Source organism: Vulpes vulpes, unplaced genomic scaffold, assembly GCF_048418805.1.
Source record: "Vulpes vulpes isolate BD-2025 unplaced genomic scaffold, VulVul3 u000000703, whole genome shotgun sequence".
Classification (NCBI taxonomy): Eukaryota; Metazoa; Chordata; class Mammalia; order Carnivora; family Canidae; genus Vulpes; species Vulpes vulpes.
The window spans coordinates 1,041,169-1,057,474 of record NW_027325743.1 but is presented as its reverse complement, the minus strand read 5'-3'; the positions used below and the strand labels follow the sequence as shown (position 1 = coordinate 1,057,474).

The window sequence follows — 16,306 nt, the reverse complement described above, 5'->3', positions numbered from 1 at the left end:
AAGAAGCAGCTCAATCTATGCCATGGAACTTGGCAAAGATTCCGGACTTAGAGGCACCCATGATTACACAAGATGGGGATGAAATACAGGGCTGAATACAAAAAGAATTAGTTAAAAGCCTCTGTGAGCATCAGTTAGGCCTGATGATCCTTTCTTCCATTTCCTGTAGCTTAACCCTACCAAGAAACTGGACATTTATTTTGTAGAGAGTAAATCTCAAAAACACCTGAATAACATAATATAGGGAAGAGCTGCTGCAATAAAATGGTAAATGATAAACTAACAATAAAGACTATATGTGGAAACTTGAACTCCCACCTCAGTGCTCCTTGCTCTGTGAGCATTCAAAGTCAAGTATAGGCTTTCCCTTCTTCCTGGATAAATCTTACAGAATTCTTCTCTGGAGAAACTGAAGTGTTCCAAAGAAAAGACCTGTGGATACTACCCTAGCAGGAAAGCAAACTCATTCTAGGCAAATTCAAACAAAGAGACATTAATGAAGGAAGTACTTACAGTCTGTGCATGAACGAAGGAGGGATGATGAGTTACCTAGCAACTAGCAACAGTAAGAAGTCATTAGATCCCCAGGGCTGAAGGCACAACCTGAGGAGGGAAATAAAGGCCGGTGAAAAGTAAATCAGTGCAGTGGAGCCCTCTCAGCAGAACCTGAAGTGTGGAGAGTTACAGATACTGCAAGAGACTCTGCTGAAGCAGGTTGGAGAGCGGGGAAAAATGCCCTCAGTCCAGTTATTTAGGGAGCCCTGGTGTGTAGTTCTCAGGGTCAGCCTCAGGGGACACAGAGAAGGACAGAGAAAAATAGAGAAAAGACACGATGGGGTTCAGTGCACAAACAATACCTAGCAAAGATATGACACTTGGAGGTCTAATGAAACCTCTCTGCTCCAATTTCAACACTCCATAAATCTGGTAAAGTGAACTTCCTCGTGGCACTGTAGTACTGCATTCTTAAATATGGTCACTCAGCCAAGGATTGATTACCCAACGGTTCGAAAAGGCCTCCAACTTAAAAGACAGTTGAAAGACAAACCAACCATATAATTAGTCAAAAATCAGAAACTCCAGAGGACAAAAGAAAAAACAGTATATTTAAGTATATTTAAGTCCGCGTTCTCAGAGAATTGATTATATTTCATTCATAAAACAAAAGCCAGAATATTTTTAAACAGCAGCAGAAACAGCAAACACCAAGCTTTCAGAAATGAAAAATATAGTAAAATAAATCAATAAAAGAATTATAAAGTCAGGAAATAATTGAGGAAGTAGAACAAAAAGGCAAAGAAGTTTAAAAGAGGAGAGGACATTGGATGCTAAATCCATGATCTCTAACATCTGACTCATAAGAGTTCCCAAAAGGGTGAACAAAGAAAAATAGAAGGGAGAACATTTTCAAAGAATTTATCCAATAACGTCTGAATCACTGAAGAATGTAGGACTTCAGAGGGAAAGGATCATTAAGAGTCCAATGAAATGAACACAATTTCACACCACCAGGGATAACAGGAATTTGCTAAAAGCCTTTAGAGGTCGAACAAGTTGATATTCAAGGAACTGAGGGCGAAGTGGCATTAGACTTCTCAATAGCAACATTGGAAATTAGATGACAGTGGAAAAGATATCTTCAAAATTATGAGGAAAAATGATTTTTAACTTAGAATTCTATACCCGTCCAAGTGATTTGTCAAGATTAACACTAGGAGACCACACTTTCAGACAAGTCTCAAAAACTTATTTGTTTGTGTTATATCTTAGTTGTTAATGAAGGACGTATGTGTATGCTACCAAATTAACATATTTTACTAAATTGGTGTCTCCAGGTAAGGAGAAAGAGGAAAAGGTAAAGTCCCAGGTTGACAACTATGCTGTTAGGCCTAGAAGGGAGTGTAGGCCTAGGGAGCCTGGATTGAATGAAGAGGAGAGACGTTCCCAGGATGAGTGTCTAAAAAAAAAAAAGAGACTTAATTATCTGGTGTGCCTAATAGTGACTAAGATGGCCTTAACATTTCAGTCAGCTTGACTAAAGTCTAGACAGTTTTCCTTACTACGGGCCCCTTACATACCTTTTCTTAGAGCATTTACTTTAGAAAACTTGCCATTGTAAATTCTTTCTCTGCCCCCTAGATTTGCCAGTTGTACAGTCCAGGAACATCTTTCTCAATGACTTGGGACCTTTGAAATGTAGTCATCAAGTAAGTTAGAGCACCTGTCTCCTGGTGTCCGTGGAAGAGTAGGAGCCTAACTTTGTTAGGTGCCAGTTAACAGGTGTCCTGGTCATAATGATCACTCTCTCAGCTAATGTCCATCAGTTTTTCCCATCAGTTTTTTTAAGTGGTACTTAAAAATCACCACTTTCTGTTCTGGAGAAGTTGAGTTCAACCTATCTCCCCTACTGCAATAGCCCTAAGTAGGCTCCACACCCAGGGTAGATGGACCCCAATGCAAGACTTGAACTCATGACCCTGGGATCAAGACCTGAACAAAAATCAGGAGTTGGATGTCCAAATGACTGAGCCACTCAAGCTCCCCTGTAATAGTTTTAAATTAAGTCTTCCTTCCATGTTTAACCTATCCAGTGCAATTTTTCTTTGATAGTCCCAAAAATAGTATGAAGAGGTGTTTATTCATTATATTGGATAGTCTGGGAGGAACTCATGATAGTGACATAGAAAACTGAAGTAAGAAGAAGTAAGTGATTAGTAAATTCAGTGTTTTCTTGCTGTATCTTTTTCTATTCCTAAGTTTCCTCCCCCAAAGTCTTCTTTCTCTCTTACCTGAGCCACAAACTGCATTTTGCATATGCATTTCTTGTACAATATTTTGTCCCTCCTGGAATGCTGAATCTCAGTCTTCCATAATAAGAAGTCTGTAGGCTTACGTTCTGCCCTTTCATTGTCTTCCTTCCCAATTCGACACAGTATTTAAACTTTCTAGATTTTTAAATTTCATGTCCTGGGTGGGACAGTGCCTTACATTTATCTAGCATTTCATGGCCCACAGAGGGCCCTTATGCACCATCTTATTTGATCCTTTTAACAACCTTGTAAGGTAAGTTTTGGTGCTGGATTCAGAAAAATGTAGGTCAGTACCCTAGATCTAGTTGAATTTTCTAATCTAAGCCTCAGTCTAACGTTACAGTGAAGTGGGTAGTACGTAGCTCATAAGACAGTTGTGAGGATAAAATGAGATCATGCAAATAAATGCTTTGCACAATAGCTGGCATTGTCAGCACTCGGTAAGTCTCTTAATGATTATAGTTATTTTACAAGGGAAGACTATAAAGTTTAGAGTCAAAAGAAGAAAGTCACTATATCATGAAACATACACTTAAATGTGTATATCTTTTGATTCCAAAAGCAATTTATATCGACTATCCATCTCAGGCTGTCTCTCTAAATATATATTTTTAAAGCAGTACCTTCATTAGAATTCATTAACTCATTATTTTAGGTGAGATGTTTAATACATAGGTATCTTTTAAAGAAGAGTGTGGACTACAGTGTGATAGGGAAGGAGATACTGGACCATCAGTAGCAGTGGGGAGGGGGACAGAACAAAAAGGGACCTAACCTCAGGCAGCTGCAAACAGCTGGGAGGCAGGGAGAGGTGGAGGGGCTGAGGTGGGGTCACTAAGAGGAAGAGCAGAGGCATCGTGGTTGCAGTCTGTGGCACCTGAAGACAAACAGCTCGTGCCTGTTCATGCGCATCTGGTACGCCCTTACCATCTGCTGTTCTTGACAGTATTGGAGGAACCAGGCTAAATAATATCCTTGAAAGGAAGAACCACTGGAACAGAAAAGGGTCCTCTAATTTTTAGCCCGGGGTGCAAAGCATGGATTTAATTCAGCCATAGGAGCAAAGAGAAAGGTGAGTTCTGTAACGCATTTTTATTTATCAAATTTTTAAAAGTTTATTCATTTATAATCTCTTCATCCAAAATGGGGCTTGAATGCAGGATTCTGAGATCAAGAGCTGCATGCCCCACCAACCGAGCCAGCGAGGCACCCCTGTAAATGCATTTTTAAAACAGAATTCCTGTGATGAAACAGGCTGTGAGCGGACGTTTCACGGACAACAGCGCAGACCTGGGAACTGAGCTGTCTCCATGACGGCTCTGCCCAAGACCTGCTGTTGTTTTCACTTTTTGATGCCTTTGTTCAAACCATATGGTGTAGAAACAGTACATATTTGTAAACAAATTGACAATGATTCTACATTCCTTCTGCGTATGTGACTTGTTTTCATCTCAGATTTATCACTCTCTTGGAAGAGAAGATGGACTTGGTTTCAGACAACTTGTGCCCTTAGGAAACTCGTAAGATGATTTTTCGGTGTGTTTGTTTTCCTATTTGACAAGTGCTGAACCTCAGCGAAGCAGAATAGGTACGGTGGAGAGCTGTTTCTGGATTTTGTGACGTTGGGTTTTTAGCAATTGAAGGGATCTCTATAGTGAGTGTCAGCATTCATATCCTTCTTAAATTCCTTGAGAAGATTTTGAGATTTTCACTGATTTTGAATTTAATTTTATGATTTTGAGTACTTAGGGTACCCTGACTCTGGGTAGCTTTTGAAGATAAAACAGGCACCTTCGGGGTTATTGAAGGGCAAAGGTGGTACGAGACAGGGAGTGGCTGGGTTAGGTCTTCAGACTTCTCAGACTCTGTAAGCTCTTGGCAGATGTTTGTTTGCTTTGGTTGGTTGGTTGGTTTTGACTGCTGAGCGATTCAAGCTGACTTTGGCCCTGATGACTCTGTGGTAGATTCTACATGCTAGAGCTGGAAGGAGCCACAGAAGTCACTACAGATGAGAAAACTAAGACCCAAGGAGCATAGCTACTTGTTCTGTACCTAGTAAGAGATTTTATTCACTATGTGCATTACCCTAAAAATACCTTCATAACCCACACTTTCGAGTACAAATAATGGCCAGGTGTCCCTTCAGCTTCCCCGTCTCCACAGGCATGCTCAGCCCTGCAGTCTGCCTTCCACCACTGGGCTCATTGCTATCTGAAAGCCATTATTCTTGTACCATTTCCATCCCTTCTTGCATCCTCCTTCTAAAGCCTTCCCACTCTGTACGTTATTCCACAGATGCCAACTGACTAATCTGATAAATTTGTAATCAATCTGCTAACAGAGAAGATGAAAGGCCCAAATTGGAGAAGATTCCTGTAATGTTAACACTTGGCAGAAATTTCGGAGCTGGCCACCATTGTCCTTTCTCCACACATTGTTTGGACTGTTACCACACACCAAGCCTGACCCTAGAAAACTATGCTTTCCTTCCCTATGCTTCAAGCTCTATCCAAAGAGCTCAGGGTTCCTTGCTTTGATCTAGGTTCTAGTTTGGGTACTGCCCCTACTTTTTCCTTTCTTAAGGGATTTTAGTCATAAAATATGTGCGTGAATGATGCCTTTGTCTCTGAAACTCCAGAACTCAAGCATAATCTATATTTCTGTGCTCCCGCTGAAGAGTCCCACTGTGGTTACCTTTTCCCCTGATGTGAGGATTTTCTTTTGATGTACTTATTCAACTATAAATAGACCAGGATATTCAAGGGTTTGCTGGATCAGATTCAAAGTGAGTAGTCCTCAGATGCTTCCTGAAAAAGTTCAAGAAATAGCAGCATAATTAATTAGGGAAATGACAACTGTATGCATGACCAAGTATACAATGCCTTAGGAAAGCATCCTCTTATGAGACTTTATGAAGGGCAAGTAGTACTCAGTGATTAAGAACATGGACCCTGGAACAAGAGAATCCTGGGTTCAGATCCTGGTTGAGTCCATTACTAGCTATGTGACTTTAGGAAGATTATTTAAATTCACTGTGCCTTAGTTTTCCCAATATAAAGTGGAGGATAAAAATAGTGCACATTCCAGAGTTGTAGAAATTATATAACTAAATGCATATAAAGTTACAATAAGAATTATGTATTCTAAAAAAAAAAAAAGAATTACGTATTCTAGGGGCACCTGGGTGGGTCAGTTGATTAAGCATCTGACTCTCGGTTTCAGCTCAGATCATGATCTCAGGGTCGTGAGATCTAGCTTTGCTCGGGGTTCAATGTGGAGTCTACTTGAGATTTTCTTTCCCTTTCTCTCTCTTCCTCTGACCCTCTCCCCCCACCCCCTGTTCACACACTTTCTCTCTCTCTCTCTCTCAAATGACTAAATATTTTTTTTTTCAAATGGCTAAATCTTAAAAAAAAGAATTAGGTACTCTAAACTATAATATCACATATATGATTATATATAGGTATTATACAATAGGTATTATATATAATTATATATAGGTATTCTAAAATATCATATATATAATTCCATGCTTAAAAAAAGCACTTTTGGGTAACTCATTTAGTTCCCACTTTGTTTCAGCTCAACAAACATAAGTTGAGCAGCTGAGTTCTCTCCTGGACTCCGGCGATGTGAAGATTAATAAGACGAGGTCTGCAGTGTTAAGGGTTCAGGGTTCCACTGAGGAAAACAACACCTTGTGCCTCTCTTGATTGATTTGAACCCTCGGAATCATCACTGCCTCTCTGAGCCTTGTAGACAATGAATATGAAGAATCAGATTGATGATGGAAATTCCCTCAAATGATCCACGCACCTCCTGTGAGCACGAGGACCCTGTTTCCCTCTGCACAGCTTCACCTCGGAATGGTTCCTATATACTTTCCCCGTCTGCTATAATTCTCTGAGGTAGGCAGTTTAGAAAATTGATTTTAGTAAGTCCTAATGTTTAACTAGTATGAACAGGAGCACATTTTCATAGAGAGAGATGATTAACTTGATTTCATTTTCACATGACTATCCCGTGATAAGTTGAATTCCTAAAATAAAAACATGTGTCATTTTTCTTCCAAAGGGCAGCTATTAGGTGCTCAGTTAGACTTTTCCCCTAATAGCAGCGCTTCCTCACCCTCAGAGTCGCCGCCCAGATGCCTCAGGAAAAGTCCCTTGGATTAAACAGAAAGTGAATCAGCAAATAATTTTTTAGCAGGATCTGCCACTAAGGTGGCAGTCTCGTCTTTCCTGACACCTGCAAGCTTTGCAACCAGAGGCTTAAGCGGCACAGAGGAAGCAGCAGCCGTAGGTTTCAGGCGTGTGATTAGAGTCTGAGCCCCGGACCCGGAGCAGTTGCTGGTGAGAGAAGCAGGAATGAAGAGAGAGTAGAAGAGGCCTGGTGCACACTGGATGTGGACGCAGGATCTGCCTCTCCGATGATCAAGTCACGTCCCTCAAAGTAGACTGGTGTGTCGTGAGGTCATGGGGAGCAAACGGAATAGATCGGAGGCCCGAGGCCCCGAGGCCCAGCGGTGGCACCAGCTGTCCTGCGGCCACAGGGTCCAAGGGCGAATGCAGTCCGGTGCGTGGAAGCGCTCAGAAATACTGTACTACGGTTTTTGTTTTTACATCATAAGGGTGTTTAGGGTTTTTTTTTATTATTATTATAATGTGGACTCGTAATTCATTAACCAGAGATCCCTTTCCCCAATCAGCGGTGCAGCATTTATTCGGAGGCACAAAACGACAGAGACAATCCTTCATCTCAAAGCTTTTAAGCGATGTAATTGTTAGATAAGGTTCAATTTGTTTGGATAAAAAAGTCTCAGTATGCATTCAAGCAGAAAGGGTATTCGTAGAAAGAATGTAAGCATATTTGTAAAGGGGTATGAGTCATCATTGGTGTCATCTAAGTGAACGACACCACGGGGGGGTGTCCTATCGACAGGGCGGGAAGACGGAGGCTGTGGCTGTGACCCTGGTCTCCCCACCCAGAGGGGCTTTCAAGGAGGCAGCGTCCATCCCAGTGACAGAGGGGAAATGGGGAAGGGAGACATCTGAGAGCGGGAGGGTAGCCAAGCCAACCTTCCGGTGCCATAATAAAGACATTTTTATTTTTAGAGAAGTAGCAGTGGCGAGAGGACGAGGAACGAGGGAAGTACGTAAAGGCTAAGCACGAAGGAAGGAGGAAGAATGCTAATCGTCCGTGATGCCAGGGAATTATTTCACAGAATGCGGTGAACTTATCCATGAGACTTGCTTGTCCTACACGTGCTTTATGTGGGCAGAAAGTTAAATATTATTTTGCATGAACAGCATTGTGGTACTAGTCAGATTGCTTTGATGATTTATTCTCCACTTGGCCAACATAGCCTGGCACGTGAGAAACTGTCCTCTCAGCAGCCATAAATTTTCTAAAAGTTTCATTTCATTTTAGGGAGAAAAATTAAGTGTCCACTCCAACAGTAATAAGAAAGAATAAATCCCATTTTAGGTACAGATTTCTTGCTGTGAGCTTATAAATACAATCTTTACCAGCCTGTTTCTCTCTTTATGGTGAATTAATTTTGAGTCGCGGCTTTGAGGTATGCAGAGTAGGCACAGGCCCATAGAAAGAAAAGCGAAAAAAAGGATTATGTCTCAGACAGTTTCTTTTCCTAAGATCGCCCATAAGCGTCCGTCCTGGCCGATATCCGGCGATGCTTATTAGCAGATTGGTAGGCTGGGGCCGCATCGACGATCCTGCGCGGAAACTGCCACGGCCTTACGGGGACCGTTGGCCTTGTCCTCGGGCTCCTGGCAGCCCAGGGCAAACTTTTATTTCCAGGCATCTGCTCACCCCTTAATTCGTGATTATCATTCCGGGGCAGCCAGGGCCGGGAGCAGCGGCTCTAAATCACCACTTCGGACGAGCATCTAAGTGATGAAACCTCATCGGTGACGGTCGGCTCCGCAGAAGGGTGATTTCTGGCGGTGTCACATCCTTCGCCTGTGATCGAGGAGTCACAAACCAGCAGCATTTCGCTGCAATAACCAACATAATGAATTGTCCTATTGTATTTTCCTTTTCTTTGTTTCCTTCTCAATTTTGGGAACGCTTCAGTCTGGACTCCTAGAGGCGGTTTTTCTCTTATTAACAATAGCACAGACAGTCACATAAATTAGGCTGTAATATTGGATTATCCCTCATTTTATTAGGCATGAAGATATTACATAAAGTGGACTTAAATGCCGAGAATTTAAGGTCACGTTTAACTCCTGAGAACTGCGTGACACTGGCAATAATGTTTCTATTACATTTCAAAGTTTTTTTTTAAAATTTTTGTTTCTGTTTGTTTTTTAAATTTCAAAATTTAAAACTTCAGTGGCAGCATTTTAAAATCTGTTTGCATGCACCGAGGGGTCAGTGCTCCTGGGTCCTTTGCTTGCTGTAGGTCAGGCAGGTCATCTGGAGGAGTTCGGAGGGTTTGGGTAACGGATGATGCTGTTGATGGCCCAGGTGAGGCCCGGCGGCCCCTCCACGGACCTGGAAGGGAGGCCTCCTGGAAATGGTCCCCGGGTGCCCACCGTCCTGATGGCCAGTGACGCCACCAGAGCCAGCGCATCTGTGGACACAGGGTCCGGCCCAGGCCCGGCCTCTCTGAGCGTCACCACACAACAGCTTGGGCCTCAGGACGCCGGAGATGGTCCTTGGGCCTGAGACGCCAGTGACGGTCGACGAGCCGAGGAAGGACCGTGGTATCACCGACCCAGGACTGGGGCAACCTGCGACACTCTATACAGAGTCATGGAGGTGTGTGACCTAACAGAATGGTTAAAATGAAAAACAAATGGAAACCGGCCTAGGAAAACTCTGGAGCAGATAAAACCAGTTTCATCCAACAAACAAAGCTTAATTTAGTCTGTTTTCCAGACTGACTTGACCTGGGTCAGTGTTGCCTCTGCCTCTGGAAACTGTAAGAAAATTTCAAACTGTTTCTGAGACTGATTTGAGGGAACCATTAATCAATTCTTTATCGTTTAAGAAAATTTTAATATTATAAACTCTGAGCTCTCCTGTCTTGCGTTCCTGCCTGTGAACACAGCGTGCACCAAAACCCCAAGAACCGGCCTGTGGCTCGCTACAGTCGGTATGTCTCAAATTCCAAATCCTATTCTGTTCCCCAAGAAACTTCTCTTTTTTGACGACTTGGAGTTTGCCTCTGTTTATATCATTATTTAGGTTGACAGGATGAAAAGTAAAATAGACACTAACTTTTCCTTTTTTTTTTTTTTTAAGATTTTATTTATTTATTCATAAGAGACACAGAGAGAGAGGCAGAGACACAGGCAGAGGGAGAAGCAGGCTCCATGCAGGGAGCCCAGTGTGGGACTCGATCCCAGGACCCCGGGGTCATGGCCTGGGCTGAAGGCCACGCTCAACCACCGGGCCACCCAGGCTGCCCGACACTAACTTTTCCTTTCTAGCTCTGGGTTCGGTTTGGCTCCCTCTTGTTTATGGAACGTGTCCTTCTGGTTAGGATTTTGGTTCTAAAAATCTCCATCCTGTGTAAGGGATACACGCGGGTGTCACTGGATGCCTGTAACCCAGACCCAGGACTGTCAGACCCCAGGGCGCTGTCCTGCTGCTGAGCCCTGGGCTTGGGGGTGGACAAGGAGGGACATCCTGCTCCAGGACAGTGCTACTTTGCCCTCCCGGTCTTTTGGCACAGAACGTGTATTTATACGCTTCCACTAATAAAGTTTAACTCTCTTCGTCTGGTAATTTCTTCTGTTCCTTTATTTAGTGGAAAGAACTTTAGATCTATTTTCCCTACTTTCAACTCATTCCCCCCATTTTCCCACTGGGGCGTAAGTTAAAAAACCGACCACTTTTCTATTTCGGTAGGTTTGTATCTGGAGCAAGTACACAGCGCTTCTATTTCAACTCCATTTTGAGATTTTTTTTTTTTTTTTTTTTTGTGAAAGAGCATTTTTAAAAGAAAAATTTTCCCACTGGAGTAAATGATTTGCCAGCCAGCTGAAAGAGCAAGGAAATTGCTCATGTTAAATCTCAGAACACTCAAAGTTCTAATGTGTCTCTGAAGTTTAGCTCTTAGAACTTCAGGTGGTCTCGAATACCTGAAGCCTAACCGGAAGCGATACTATACAAGCAAAGGCTTCCTACTTCTAGGATTTAAACAGTAATGGACCTAGGAAGCATGCTAGGAATCCATGTTTAGATGCCATCTGTAGGTTAGTATTCACTTTCTTGGGATATGCTCATTAAAAATTCATATTTTACAGTATATGCATGAATAGGTGCCCCCTCGTACATATGCCCATTACACACACACACACACACACACACACACACACACACACACACACAGCCTTTTTTCCAGAATTTTATTTCCTTTACTATACAGGACGCACATGGAATATTGTAAATAAAATCTATCAAGGAGTTAGAATCAACAGTCAGATTAGCTTCTGTATAACCAGCTAACAAACTGCCAACCCTCACCCAAAAGAAGGCTACTAAGTACAGAAGACACTCGCTATGGCTAGAATGAAATGTATATTACAGATTCCATTGCAAAAATACCCTTACGAAGGCCATGCTTCCTTTAGGGTCTACCTTCGAGTTTGAGACTGGTTAATCTCCAACTGTTTTCCCACTTCCTCACCAAAAATAATAAAAGCTTTGATGCCGTGTTTATCAAATACTTAGCACCAGAGAACCTTAATATGAAAAGAGCAATTATGGGAATCATCAGAGAAATTTTCAAAAGACTATTGCACCACAAAAATGGTAGTAGTTACGGGGTAGAATTGTATCGCTTTGTCTCAAATGAACCATGTTCAGAATGAATGAGGAAAGAATACATACTTAGCTTGGAAATAGAAGACAACGGGCTGTTCCTTTCTTCTTGATGTTATTTCTTATTTCATTGACATTACAAGGTAAGTAATATCAAGGTAAGTAACTAATACTTTGCTCATTACTGGTAATACTGTAAGTTTCTACTTCTTTTTTTTTTACATTTTTTTAAAATTTTTATTTTTTGACTTTCTACTTCTTAGTGTGGTCCCCGATTGTGCTTGGGAATAAAGGTCTTCAGAATTAAGACAAGAAAGCAACTGGAAGCTGCTAACATCCTCAAACATAAAAGTATGAAAAGGTGCAAAGAACCTACAGTGTCAGTCAGAGGAAGTTATTACTAACTGAGAGAATATCACAAAACAGGAGACCACCAGCAGAGTTGGCAGCAGGGGAAATTAGGATGTGTCTTTCTGTTCTGGACATCTCCTGGCCGTGTGCTCTCAGGCTTCCTCCTCAAATGCTCCTCCCGGCCCATCTCTTAGAAGCCCTTTCTAACCCAACAGCATCTACCTTCTGTCATCTCAGCGCCCTGCAGGACATAACTTGTCCAATTGCTCTGTTACCAGCAACAAAAATACCTGAGCATCAAATATGTACAAGAAACTAAGGACATAAAAATTACCTGTTCCAGGTACCATGTTTAATGGTGTTAGCATTCCTATTTGTTCCTCCATTAGAAGGGATTTCTGGACAGATTAAAAAGGCAAAACTTTGGGATCTTTTTTTAGGAAATAGATATCTAAAGGTATAGTCTTGTGACTTCCCTTGAATGACACTGTTCATATATATATCTGCTAATTTGATGTAGCTTTATGACTTAGACTTTGAGAACATACACACAAAAAATCAGATGGCTTTATGGTATTCCAGTCACTAGTGTTTTGTTTTTTTTATTATACTGAGTGAAAAATCTGGATTCTCAGGCAGGTTAAAGGAGTCATGGATTAACAAGATATTTTTTCATCCTGCAAATTGTTCCTTAATTTCTGATTTGATGTTCTCACATAAAATATTTGTTCTCCGTTCTAAGGACATACTGACTTCAAATATTTAGCCTGTTCAACTTGACTTCTAAGAATCACCACACATATGCTCATACCTAATTGGAGGTAATTTAAGGACTAATAGGAGATATGACTTAGAACTGGAAGGTGGCAATAAACACTTTCACTTTCAATTCAGCTGGAACTGAAAAAATGGAAAATGTGTATAAATAAACCATTATAAAAAATGATTTACCTTATTTATCATTGAAGTTATGTCTTCAAATATTTGGAATTGAAAATTTTAGAGATCACATGCTTGATTCATGCCCCTTAACTAATTCAACAAGTATATTAACATGATAGCTCTTCTACTGAAGAACATTAATTCCTTTCATTAAATACACTAGCGGATACTGGCAGTCGTTGCTAAAGTCAACTAAAAACATTCCCTTTTGACTATTCATTGCCTGTTCTTATTTTTTTTATAAATTTATTTTTTATTGGTGTTCATTTTGCCAATATATAGCATAACACCCAGTGCTCATCCCATCAAGTGCCCCCCTCAGTGCCCATCACCCAGTCACCCCCACCCCCGGCCCACCTCCCCTTCCACCACCCCTAGTTCGTTTCCCAGAAATGAGCATTTATTCAGCTCTAAATATGATGAAGTGCATGACTGGAGGATGATGTCTGTTTCTTAGTTCTTTTGACTTCAGGATCATTATTGTAACCAAGACTCTCAGTAAAACTCGCACAAGGAACACAAGAGCCGCGAAGGAACGCTTTAGAAAGCAGTTACATGCGGCCTGATAACCTTCATCCAGACAGTTGAATGTGAAATGTGCATGCCTCTTTAATGTGTTGTTCTTGATAACAAGTACCAAACATTTATGAATAAAATCATTATGTTATTTCACTTCTAGACTGTTGCAATCTGCTGTTTCAGGACAACCTAACAAGGGGAAAAATACAGATACATTTTAGTTTGTTTGGATTTCGTTTTTGATTACTTTTTTAAAATTTTTACTTGCTATAGATTTCAGTTTCATTAAGAACCTGTAGTGGATTCTGTAGGGTGCCGCTCAGGTTCCCATTCCAGGAATGAGACTTGAGAGATTTACCTTTTGATGGCTCTTGGCTGCACTATTCCTCAGCCGGAGAGCCACCCACTCAAGGCCACACCCTTTCCCTGAGGCCAGCTACATCAAATCATCAAATGACTAGTTGACTTCTACAGGTATGGGCCTGTGTATCTCACTCCCTTCCCCAAAGGCAGGGCCCCATCCCTGCTCCAGAGCACCCATGTGATTGGGCGAGCCTTATTTGTGACTTCATCCACTTGAACATTCTCTCCACCGTGTCTTCTTACACCCCTTCCTACTCAACTTCCTGCATGCATGCAACACCCTCTTACCTACAGTACCATGCAAGTTTGAAAATCACAGTCATCTTTTGACACCCTAGACCAGTATTTCAAAGAGAAAGTTTAGAGTATAGGATAGAGTGACATTAATAGGCAACAATCACAAAAGTTTTTTCTCCTGGGGGGCAGAGTACACTAGAGCTGTAGAATCCAAGAATTAGTCAATAGAAATCTTCCTGCGATATAACTGATCTACTGCAAACAACAGAGTGTTGTGGAAAGAATGTGGGGCAGGAAGAAGAGGCTTATGGTTCATCCTTCCAAACAGTGTGAGACCCTGGGCAAGGTTGGCTTCTTCCTGAGTGTGTTCTCTAAGGTCCCTTCCAATTACACAGATCTGTGATTTTCCCCAAGCGTATGAAAGAAGTACTACTTATACTTAGCTGTTAAAGATTATTAGGACAGGGACACAGTCCATTAAGTGTCAGACTCTTGATTTCGGCTCAGGTCATGATCTCAGGGTTGTAAGATCGAGCTCCATGTCGGGCTCCACACTGGGCGTGGAGCCTGCTTGGGATTCTCTCTCTCTCTCTCTCTCTCCCTCTGCTCCTCCCCTACTCTAAAAAACAAAGATACAAAAAAAATTATTAGGACAATACTTATTTCTTTATAGATGTCTTCAGCAAGAACTCCAGAGACCACAAAACAGGGTTGAATGACAGATAACCCAAAAGATAACACTATTTTTTTCTAATAAATCAGATTACAGATTAACATAACAATAATTCACTACAGCTGACAAGGTGTCAAAGCAGCTGTAATATTTATGAAGGATTGGCCCTGAGAGGGAGGAGAGTGGTAAGACTATGAGGAGGCATCTGAGAAAATGTCATTTCAACAGGTAGAAAAGTTACTCCCACAGGCGAAAAGAAACACCACACACACACACACACACACACACACACACACACACACAAAAGAAAACTTGTTCTGTCTTTCCTTTTCCACATTTCTTAGTGAGCTGTGTTAACTCCAAATACTTACCACAACCTCTGCTTCCAGCTATTGCAGACTAACTTGTTGCAGACGGTTCTTCCAAGAAAAGCTAGAAAAGTGAAAAGCTGGATTAAAATACACACACACACACACACACACGCACACTATCTGTCTGAAGACATTAGAGATTCCAAGATAATAAGGACTTGGGGTCCAGACAGCGGAAGAGAAGGAAACGTGAGTGTGTGCAGCATCCAGTGCTGCTTTTCTCCTCAGGGCATCTGCCAATTTGTATGTAATAGTTGAGAGGCTGGAAATCTGACCAGAGCTTTAAGACAAAAATGGAATTCAGAGATCGTTATGGAGGAGACAGACCTAGTTAAGAACCCAGGATTTCAACTGTGACTCCTGAAGAATTACTCTTTAATAGTGATGACAAACCAGAAATAGACTGGCTCTCGCACAGGCTAAAGTCTGCTTCAAGCCAGCTCAATTTCAATTTCAGACTGGATTAGGTGAATCTCCCTTATACTAATGGCCTGCTAGAAGCCAAATGTCTCTAGAATTGTTCATACCCCCCTCCCAAAAAAATAGAATTGTTCATACCCTATGTGCAGCATTCATTTGTGAATTTACCAACCTATATGAAACAAGAACAAATGACTAATAGAAAAAAAAAACATAAGATGCTAGTAAAGGTCTTTAGCAATTTCAGCTCTTGGGGTTATCAAATCCCCATCTTTTGTTAACCTGCGAGTACCCTAATTCCCTCATTCTCCCCAAGGCCTCTGATGTATTCAAGGTGATATGAAGTAATTTCACATAATAATTCATGCTAATAAATTAGGAGAACTTTTCTTCCATCTCATTCAACTCTTTGATAAACTTCCATATACTTCTAGGAAAAGAACTAGTTAGTTGTATAAACCCCAAAGAGAAAATAGGAATTTTAGGCTATGTAGGAGACAGGAGTGTTGGTAAAATGGCAATATGTGAGGGCATATTTTTGGGGACAGGAAAGGCACCATGGGAATCTAAGATTGGCTTCATGCAGTCAACTCTTCGGTCTGCCTCCATGAACGTAAATTGTGAGCAAGCATAATTAACCATTGGCTGCTATGCTTTTGTTTCTGCTTGATCTGCACCCTATAGCTACTCTATACTTCAAGCCCCTCTTCAATATTTCATGCAGTTCCATTGTTTTAAAACACTGATGAGGTATGATGTGTTTTCAGTGAAGCAACTCTAAATCTGTCAAATCTGCCACAGTCAATATCAAATCCACCAGGGCA

At 41.4% G+C, this 16,306-nt stretch overlaps 1 protein-coding gene across 1 annotated transcript in view; it reads left to right on the top strand.

Annotated features, from left to right (window-relative positions):
- LOC140596733 (IQ motif and ubiquitin-like domain-containing protein) overlaps positions 1 to 13,337 on the top strand; it is a 136,933-nt gene extending 123,596 nt beyond the window's left edge. Inside the window, exon 14 of the mRNA XM_072745230.1 lies at positions 11,870 to 13,337. Coding sequence (XP_072601331.1) covers positions 11,870 to 12,010 — 141 coding nt within the window. The 3' untranslated portion in view covers positions 12,011 to 13,337. The remainder of the gene's footprint in view (positions 1 to 11,869) is intronic.
- Positions 13,338 to 16,306: the final 2,969 nt, after the last annotated feature.